The sequence below is a fragment of the Mangifera indica genome, chromosome 2, assembly GCF_011075055.1.
Source record: "Mangifera indica cultivar Alphonso chromosome 2, CATAS_Mindica_2.1, whole genome shotgun sequence".
Lineage (NCBI taxonomy): Eukaryota > Viridiplantae > Streptophyta > Magnoliopsida > Sapindales > Anacardiaceae > Mangifera > Mangifera indica.
The window spans coordinates 13,761,092-13,772,203 of record NC_058138.1 but is presented as its reverse complement, the minus strand read 5'-3'; the positions used below and the strand labels follow the sequence as shown (position 1 = coordinate 13,772,203).

The following is an 11,112-nucleotide window of genomic DNA, read 5'->3' as shown; positions in this document are numbered from 1 at the left end:
CCAACATGTTTCCCAACACCAATTTCATGCAATTTTAGTCTAATTAAATTCGTGCCCACAAAAGAAATTTTTAAAACAAAATTCACTATATAGATTCTAATTTGCACAATATACGTAATACAATTCACATAAAACATAACAAATATGCATTCTAGGCTCTGATACCAATGTTGGAAATAATCAAATATGTTATGATCAAATTCTATGAATTTTGTAAATAAGAATTTGCGTACCGAGATTAATTTTCCATGAAGCTTCTTCGAATGTAGCCAAGGTATTAATGTTAGTCTATTTCCACAACGTCATTTGCCTACATACTGATTTCTATTTGAAAGACAGGATCTATGCATTGGTTTTGCAGGAGAAGAGGGGAGAATTTTTCTTTGGTGAAAACACAATAGCATTCTTCTTTTTTATTTTTTTGGAAGGCAGTTTGGACTTTAAATAAGAGTTCAACTGTCAATTATTAACCACCAATAACTGCCATTTGGTAGTTAAGAAAAACGACTCGAATCGACCAATCATGAGTGGATCGAGATCTAATATAGATGATATGTCATTATATGATTTGATAATTTTAAATTCAAAATAAAATAACATTTAATCATATAATGACACATCATCTATGTACTCAAATTATTTATCAAAAGTGTATACATATAGCATTACTCATAATTTTATCACTTACATTTTAAATTAAAGATAAGCTAACGAACATAGCTTAATAAGGCAAAAAGTTAATACTCTTTATAGTGAGCAAATGATATGAAGGGAATCTCAATTGCTAGATTTCTTTTTTCAAAGCAAGCAATGTCTATTTGGAGTTAGAGGTGCAATTGTTGCTTTAGTAGCTAATTGATTCTCTAGAAGATTTTTAATCAGTTAGAGTTTACCTTATAACATTATGGTAGTTAAATCTTGTATCAAAAACATGATTTTTCATATCATATATTGCATATCATATAATATCATAGGATGCATCTTTTTATAAATATAATAGAAATTTTCAATTACCACGTTATTATCTTAGAAATTATCACAAGAATCTCAAAATTTATAAACTTTTTTAAATACAACCCTATCATATCATAAATTCTTTGAGAAGATGTATTGACTTGCATTAATAAAAGGCCAAAAGACTATTTCCCACCCAAGGTTTGGTACAAATACAAACACACACCCACGGAATTTTAAAAACTAAATATTCATCCAAGGTTTAGTCCATTTTTACATTTCTACGAATTTTATATTAGGGTTAAAGGTGAAATTGTCATTTTATCAGTAACATTAAAATAAATAAAATTGTATCTCATTTTCCCCCCTTAGTTTAGAAAACTAACAATTTTCCTCCATGATAAAGTTTTAAAAAATTCACTTTCCCCTTAAGGTTTCTTTTTCTTTCTCCAACAACCAGAATTCGTTTCTACCATTGGCCAAACCTTTTTCACCATCTTCTTCTCTTGTCGTCAACCTTCCCACCAAAGTATTTTCAATGGACAAAGTTTGTCTTCATCCCATGAAGAGACAAAAACAATTCGTTGTCTTTGTCTCTTTGGTAGGACAAAGATTATTTGTCTTCCTCCGACCAATTCATGATAGCTCAAATGATGCTCGACCACTGACAGGAGATTCATCTCCCAAATCAAAGAAGGAATGATGAGGAATCAAAGAACCATGAGATTCGTAGGTTTTCCTTCTTCGATTTGTTGCACATCAGCCACTAACGATGTCTCTAAATCGATCAGATCTGGAAGATAGGTGGAAAAGATCGACTGTTAACTAGAATGGTGATGGACTGAGAAGGGAAACAAACCCTAAGGTTGAAATATTAATTTTTCAAACTTTCGGTAGGGTAACATTGTTAGTTCTTTTACCTAGCGGAAGGGAAAATGAGATAAAATCATATATTTTGTAAATTATTATTATTATTATATATATATATATATAACAGTTTAACCGTTATATTTAATGACAAATTTAATGAAAGTTTAGAGATGAATAGGTGGGTGTTTGAGTTTTTAAAATCTCACGGGTGTGTGTTTAGAAATTGACTAAACTGTGTGTAGGAAATAGTCCTTTGGCCTTAATAAAATTATTATTACATAATAATATATATTGTATTATACGATGTATTTATCGTATTAAATAATACATTAATTGTATTATACTAATTCTTTTTTATCAATATCATATCATATAATTTTTATATAGTATAAATAACTAAGTATAACAACTATTTTATTAATAAAACTATATGTGTTTATATTGAGTACACAAATGGATAAATATTTCATGTATATAATCATATGATTACATAATTTTAAATTAAAAATAAAAGAAAATTTAATCATGTGATGATACTTATAGATACATGCGTATATATGTTTAAAATGAATACCAAATAGAATGGGTCATATTTCATACTTTATTTGATTGATTGAAAAAGCAAAACTTCACTCATTTATACGGATGGAATCGAAATGTTACATCAAGTGTCCACTTATTTAGGAAAATTCAAATTCCACATGTAACACACAAATACTTTTAATGACAACACTTTGGATGAAAATGATGGAAAAGTGTTTTTGGATCAATCGTTTAGTGGCAAAACACAAATTCACTTGTGGTAATGGGAACTAATAATTTGGATGAAAACTAACAATTTTCCTCCAAGATAAAGTTTTAAAAAATTCACTTTTCCCCTAAGGTTTTTTCTTCTTTCTCCAACAACCGAAATTTGTTTTTGCCATCGGCCAACCTTTTTTACCATCTTCATCTCCTGTCATCGACCTTCCCACCAAAGCATTTTCAACGGACAAAGTTTGTCTTCATCCCACGAAGAGACAGAAACAATTTGTTGTCTTTTTCTCTTTGCTCAAACAAAGATTATTTGTCTTCTTCCGACCAATTCGTGACAGCTCAAATGATGCTCAATGACGCTCCACCACCGATAGGAGATTCATCTCTCAAATCGAAGAAGGAATGATGACAAATCGAAGAACCACGAGATTTGTAGGCCTTCCTTCTTTGATTCGTTGCACATCAGCCACTGACGATGTCTCCAAATCAGTCGAATCTAGAAGATAGGTGGAAAGGATCGACTGTTAACCAAAATGGTGGTGGTCAGAGAAGGGAAACAAACCCTAGGGTTAAAATATTAATTTTTCAAACTTTGGGTAGGGTGAAGTTGTTAGTTTTTTCACCTATGGAAAGGAAAAATGAGATAAAATCGTATATTTTTTTAAATTATTATATATATAACAGTTTTACCTTTATATTTAATGACTAATTTAATAAAAGTTTAGAGATGGATAAGTGGGCGTTTGAGTTTTTAAAGCTCCACTAGTATGTGTTTGGATTTTTAAAATCTCACAGTTATGTGTTTAGAAATTGACTAAACCATGGGTAGGAAATAGTCTTTTGGCCTTAATAAAATTATTATTATATAATAATATATATTGTATTATACGACATATTTATCATATTAAATAATATATTAATTATATTATACTAATTCTTTTTTATCTATATCATATCATATAATTTTTATATAATATAAATAACTAAGTATAACAACTATTTTATTAATAAAACTATATGTGTTTATATTGAGTATACAAATAGATAAATATTTTATGTGTATAAACATATGATTAAATAATTTTAAATTAAAAATAAAATAAAATTTAATCATGTGATGGTATTTATAGATACATGCGTATATATATTCAAAATGAATACCAAATAGAATGGGTCATATTTCATACTTCTTTATTTGATTGATTGAAAAAGCAAAACTTCACTCATTTATACAGATGGAATAGAAATGTTACATCAAGTGTTTGCTTATTTAGGAAAAATCAAATTCTACATGTAACGTACAAATACTTTTAATGACAATACTTTGGATGAAAATGATGGAAAAGTGTTTTCGGAGCAATCATTCAGTGGCAAAACGCAAATTCACTTGTGGTAATGGGAACTAATAATTTGGACAAAAACAAACAATTTTCCTTAAGTATAAAATTTTAAAAAATTCACTTTTCCCCTTTGATGATATTCATAGATATATGCATATATGTCTGTTTAAAATGGATACCAAATAGAATGGGTCATATTCTATACTTCTTTTTTTGATTAATTGAAAAAGCAAAACTAAACTCATTTATATGGATGGAATCGAAATGTTACATCAAGTGTCCGCTTATTTAGGAAAGATCAAATTTAACACATAACGCACAAATACTTTTAATAACAAGACTTTGGGTGAAAATGATGGCAAAGTGTTTTTGGAACAATCGTTCAGTGGCACCATGCAAATTCACCTGTGGTAATGGGATTGAGAACACCACTACTATAAAATAACACCTAAACGAAAAGCCCCCTCGTATGCAAACTCCATTAAAACTCAAGCTACTAATCAACTCAACAATGGCATCCAAAATTTTCCAATCTTTCTCAGTTACCAGGCAAGCCCCGGAGCTCATCGTTCCCGCGGAGCCGACACCGCAAGAAGTGAAGGAACTTGCAGATATAGACGATCAACAAGGGTACAGGTTTCAGATCCCGCTGATATTCGTCTACAGGAATAATCATTCACCTAAAACGGAAGTGCGAGATCCGGTGAAGGTTATCAGAGAAGCGTTAAGTAAAGCGCTAGTGTTTTATTATCCTTTGGCTGGAAGGCTGAGGGAAGGGGACAATCGGAAGCTTATGGTGGATTGCAATGGCCAAGGGGTTTTGTTTATTGAGGCTGATGCCAATTTCTCACTTGATCAACTTGATAATGAAATCCATCCACCATTTTCACGCTTGGATGAGCTTCTGTATAATGTTCCAGGCTCCGATGGCATCCTTGGATGTCCACTGATGCTTATTCAAGTGAGTTAATTGCAAAGGCTTCACTTCAAGTTGACTTTTCTCTTTTATTGTTTTTTTTTTTTTAATTTTTTATCGCGAAAGACAAACATTCCACAATTAAAACTAAAATTTACTTAGAGTATTAACAATATTTATAGGATTTAGACTAGAATTCAGATTGATAGATTATTTAATTATATCGTAATTATTTGTACAAATAAACTTCTATATAATAAACCGTGAATATTTTATCAGACATTTCTTCTACACAAAACTGCAAAATTTAGACTTTTCATATTCACTTATGCCTTTGATTGAAGTAAATTTGAAATAAAGACAAACCTTACCCGTCTGAAAATACAAACATTCTTTATTTTACAGGTGACTCGCCTGCTATGCGGTGGATTCTTTTTCGCACTACGTTTAAACCACACAATGGCCGATGCATACGGCATAGTCCAATTCCTAAACGCAATGGAAGAGATGGCTCAAGGAAAACTAACACCCTCAATAACTCCAGTATGGCAGCGCCACATCTTGAGCGCCAGAAACCCACCACGCATAACACATATCCACCATGAATACGAACAGCTCGACAACTCCAACGACACGCTCAACACCACAGACCCCAATGACCTCGACCACAAATCCTTCTTCTTTGGCTCTGAAGAGATCTCATCCCTCCGCAACCACCTCCCTCCCCACCTCAAAAACAGTTCAACATTCGAAATTATAATAGCCTCTTTATGGAAATGTCGGACGGCTGCTCTTCAATTGAATCCCAATCAGACTGTTCGGTTTTCTTGCATAGCGACTATCCGAGGCAAGAGCAACGGCGTTCAGCTTCCTAAGGGCTATTACGGGAATGCCTTTGGATTGCCGGCGGTGAGTGCGAAGGCGGGGAGTTTGTGCGGGAGTGGGCTGGGGTATGCGGTGGAGTTGGTGAAGAGGGCGAAGGCGGAGATGAGTGGAGAGTATTTGAAATCAGTGGCGGATTTGATGGTGTTGAAGGGACGGCCACGGTACACGAATGTGGAGAATTTTATAGTGTCGAATGTTACGAAATCGGGGCTTGCAAAGATTGATTTTGGGTGGGGGAAGCCTGTGTTTGGAGGAGCAGCGGGAGCTGTGTCGTTGATTAGTTTCTTTATGGAGATTAAAAGGAGGGATGGGAAGAATGGGGTTCTGATTCCGATATGCTTGCCCAAATGGAATATGGTGAGGTTTGAGGGAGAGTTGAAGAAGATGATAGCTCAGGGAGCATCATTAGTGTGTAAGCTCTAAGGAGTTTACTAAATCATAGAAATATCTCCGGTTATTATTAAAACAAAAAATATTATCTCTTATATTGTGTGTTTATTAATGTTATTTATTTATTGTATTTAATAAATTGATTGGTAGTTAATATTATAAAACATATGAATGATGGGATATTATAAAAATTTGTAATGAACTCCTTTGTATTAATTTTCAATCAAATTATATATATAAATAATATTTATAATTTTATGTATAAATAATTATATATCATCATAAAATTAAATGTTACATTATCTCATAGAATGTTAGATAAAAATTGCCCAGTTGCTAATAATTTGTCGCAACATTTGGAGGTTGTGGACTACTTCATAAAAATTGCTCCCAATTCTCAAAGGCCAAATGAATATTGCCCACCCAAGGTATAATAAAATAATATTGTCTATTAAATTTGAAAAAAAACAATTTCTCACTCATATGTTACCTTTTTTAACAAATTCTATTAACTTTTTTATAAAATTATTGAAAAAACAAAAAAAAAGGGTCTTCAAGCTAACTAGCACTTTACTCCCAAAATTTTATTAAAAAATTTCATACCATAATTTATATTAATTTTAATTAAAAGTAATAAAAATTATTTATACAAATATAGATAAAGATGTCAATAGTGTATAATCATATATCTTATGTAAATTATAATTGTTGAAAATACTAAAAACATTAGTGACATTTTAGGGGGGATTTTGAATTTTAAAAAAAGTTTGAGTGTTTTTGAAATTTTAATATGTCCTTCAATAATTTCAAATTGATAGTTACACCCCCAAAATACATAATAAATAAGGGATGTAAATATCATATTATAAATAACTATTGATGTCGTATTATATTTTCAAAATATTTTGGGTGAATATGATAATTTCCTACATAAGATAGGAAAAATATACATTTACTATTAGTAAGCTTTTAACAAATAATATTGACACCCCACTATATGCCTCTATTATAATAGTGAGAAAATGACATACATACCTTTGACTATTAAAATTGGCAGTTAATTTTGATAAATAGTGAGAAATTGATTTTTTTTTTCCAACTTAATAGGTGGGATTCTGTTATTTCATCAAACCTTGGGTGGGAAATAGTCATTTGGCGATTCTTTAGGTGCAAAGAAGATTTCAAGAATTTTGAGAATATTCAACTAAAAAAAGATGTCACTACAAAGAATCTTACCATATCTTTTAGGTTGTGGCATACAAATTAACATTATTATGACTTATACGCTTTGAGCGATATATCTATGGTATGGTTTCATTTTCTTGTGAAATATGATTAGTCAGACAATGTTTGTATCTCAAGATGGTTGACACATGTTCGTAGATATGTCAAGTCGTTAAAGAAGTGCTACCTACTATACTTAACTAAATTATCGGATGTGACATGTTTTTGATCAATTTATCTAGCACAACATAAACAGGCAGACACCCTTCATTATGTATGACCATTCAATAAGTCAAATCCATAATTTTGATTGTTTAATCATATATTTTTTTGGGTAAGTAATTGCTTAACCATTTTTAACTTATTCATTCATCAAAGTACATTCAAAAAAACATGAAAATATATAATCCTTCTTACTACACGCCTATGAGTACAACACAATCATGACATTAACTGCTACACTATCCTAAAATTGTCTATCCCCAATTCTCACAACCATAAATGCTGAACAATGAGAATAGGAAGGGGCATTTGAGATGCATCTGCATACTCTTAATAGTATATCTTAGCTTCACATCTTAGCATACAGTCCTTATAATCCTTTTTGCGTATTCTGTGCTTATCATCATGATAATAACAATATTGTAGACATAAATTATTAATCTTTCTAGCAGAATCATATAAAAAAATTGTTTGTCTTCCTTATATTATTGCATTTGTTCATATTCTTGTACGGAAATCTTTTGGATTCAATATACATTGTTGGTGCACATTTCCACACCATCAAAGAGTATTAGGTAAATAGATAGTTTAAATAGATTCTATATGTGCAAGACTGGTGAAAAAGGCTACTCTAATTAGTAAAGCAATTGGTTCTGCCGTGAAGGATTAAATGTGAAGAAGAAACATATTATCAAAATGAGTAATATTATATATATCCCCTTTAAGCACACAAATAAGTACACAATTATATATATCATCACATGATTGAATGTTACTTTATAATTAATTCAAAATCATCTAATCAGATGTTGACATATATTAAGTATGTGTTCATTTATATACTTAAAGTGAATACGTATAGTTTTATTATATCAAAATAAGAGAGATAAGTGTCTTCATTTCAAGTCCGTTTAGTATAAGTCGTTTCATGAACATCTTCACAATATGAATTAAAGGAAAGGGGTTTGTAATTCTAGAAACAAAAAGCCTTAGTACTGGTATGATCCAACGGTAGAAATGCGGAATTTGTGTTTCTGCTGAAAAATTTCAATGGTTGTAACTGAAATTTACAAGAGTTGCCACCCTTTACAACTTCAATAAGTTTGAAATTTCATTAAAAAAGTTAACAGTTTAAATAAGGCCAAACGACTATTTCCCACCCAAGGTTTGATGTTTTCTCAAATATCCACCCGTTAATTATGAAAACACCAAAAACCCACCCATCAGTGGTTAACTTTAACAGATTCCGCCAGAGAAAAGGGTAAATGATTGTTTTACCCTTTTCAATTGAAATGACAAAAATGTCCTGCATACCAAATGACATAATTATCCTTTTCATTAAAATGACCTAAAAACCCTTAAATAAAAAGACCAAAATGACCTCTTAATTAATTAACCAATTTTTCATATTCCATAATTTAACCAGCAACTTCTATGGCCTGAAAACAATGCATCATTTGGGTTTGAATTACAGATTTTCGCTTGGAACTGCCTTTGATTATGAAAGTGATGAAATGCAAAGAGTTGTGTAATACATTGCTTAATACTGGCCTTATTGGAAACCTGAAAATGCAAACCATTTTGATTCATAAATATACTTCAAAGAGTTGTGTAATACATTGCTTAATATTGGCCTGCTTGGAAACATGGAAATGCAAATAGTTGTGTACTGGAATGCATGCAATAACAAACCATTTTGATTCATAAATCCAAATAGCTGTGTACTGGAATGCATGCAATAACAGACCATTTTGATTCATAAATCAACAGTGTCAACCCAGAATACTCCTCATATCAACACTGTCAACACAGAATACTCCTCATATCAACATTGTCAACACACAGAATACTCATAAGCACTAATTCATAAATTAACACTCTCAACACTGTCAACACAGAATACTCTTCATATCAACACTGTCAACACACAGAATACTCCTCATAAGCACTAATTCATAAATTAACACTCTCAAACACAGAATACACAGAATACTTCAGTAAACATTTCACTGAGCTATCCAAAGAATTTACATGCAAAGAACATTTCACTGAGCTATAGAAAAAATTTACATACACAGAATTTTCAACTGAGCAATTATCCAAAAAAGAAATTAAGGGAAATCCCCAGTTTCATTGCATCTATGACTTTGGATGCTGTGAGGAAGAAGATGAACCAAACTGACTTTTAGCTGACTGGTTTTCCATGGTTGGGATTGTGCTTCTATGATATAAGGGGAAAAAAATGAGTAGGTTTAATAAAACAGAAAAAACAGTAGCAAACAGAATGCTAACATATAAATAGAGGCAATACCTTTTTTTTAGGTCTTCCTGCATTGTTTGGATTGTATTGGCAGGACCTTTTGTTGTGCCCCAATTCATGGCAGTGACTACACCTAAGTGTAGACACAGGTTTTCTCTTTCTCTCTTTAGTGGGGTCTTTCCTCCTAGCCTTTCTGGGCCTGCTAGCTTTGCCATGCCTAACAGGTGGCTGCAGCTTATCTTCACATTCCTCTGGCCAGGTTCTCTTGTCTGGAATAGGATGAATAATTTCAGCATACGTTCTCATATATGCTGAAATTTATAACCTGTTATCTACAAACTTATCAATGCTAGGGAAGTTCATGTGCAATATCGAACAGATTGCATGTTGGTAGGGAATCCCAGACAGCTGCCACATCCCATAATCACAGATTCTTTTGTCCAAATTCAAGGTGTATGTTCTGCTTGAAATACCATTCATATCAATCACCTCGAACTCTTGCAGTCTAGCATATGAAATAGAGATATTTCGAGCTGTCTCAATACTTTGTTCAATTTTTTAACAACAAGTGGGGGCAATGGACTAACCCATTCAGTACCTGCCTTCAGCCTACTAAGAAATCTCTTCATTATTCTTCTTCGATACAACTCCAACAAACTGAGAATAGGCAACTCCTGATCTTCTCATAGGCAACTCCTGATCTTCTCCAAGCCAACTATTAAATGTTTCAGACATATTATTTGTGATATGGTCAGATTTGGCTTCAGTGTCAAAGTCAAATCTAGACCATTGATCTGGCTCATTGTCAATTACCCACTTGTAAGCAATTTCATCCACTGCCTTCATTTTATTTAATGCCTCATGAAAATCCACTTTATTTGATGCTCTAGAAATAGCCCAAAACAAATTTCGAAGATGTACCCCAAGGAAAGTTTTCCTGAAATTCGCATATACATGTCTTGCACAAAATCTACTTTTTGCATTAGGCCACTGAGTTTGCAAGGCATGTATTATTCCTTTTTGCCTATCACTCATGAAAGTGATAGGCAAGACATCACCCATGAATTCTTTCGACATCACCCATGAATTCTTTCGACATCACCCATGAATTGTTTCAACATCCCCAGGAAATAACCCCAACTATCATTGTTTTCTACTTCACAAACACAGATTGCCAATGGGAATATCCCACTGTTCGCATCAATCGCTACAACAGACAGCAGGACTCCCCCAAAATGCACCTTCAGATGGCATCCATCAACCCCTATAAGACGGCCCTCTAAAAAGCCTTTCTT

General features: G+C 32.3%; 1 protein-coding gene across 1 annotated transcript; it reads left to right on the top strand.

Annotated features, from left to right (window-relative positions):
- The first annotated feature begins 4,371 nt into the window (after positions 1-4,371).
- On the top strand, positions 4,372-6,206 carry LOC123209718 (methanol O-anthraniloyltransferase-like). The gene is made up of 2 exons (XM_044627848.1): positions 4,372-4,881; positions 5,242-6,206. Exons 1-2 carry the CDS (start codon positions 4,390-4,392, stop codon positions 6,142-6,144), a joined length of 1,395 nt encoding a protein of 464 aa, XP_044483783.1. The 5' UTR covers positions 4,372-4,389; the 3' UTR covers positions 6,145-6,206.
- The last annotated feature ends 4,906 nt before the right edge of the window (positions 6,207-11,112 follow it).

Coding starts and splice junctions, on each gene's coding strand:
- LOC123209718 (XM_044627848.1), top strand. CDS start 4,390: ATGCAAACTCCATTAAAACTCAAGCTACTAATCAACTCAACAATGGCA. Junction 4,882..5,241: donor GTCCACTGATGCTTATTCAA/GTGAGTTAATTG, acceptor TTTATTTTACAG/GTGACTCGCCTGCTATGCGG.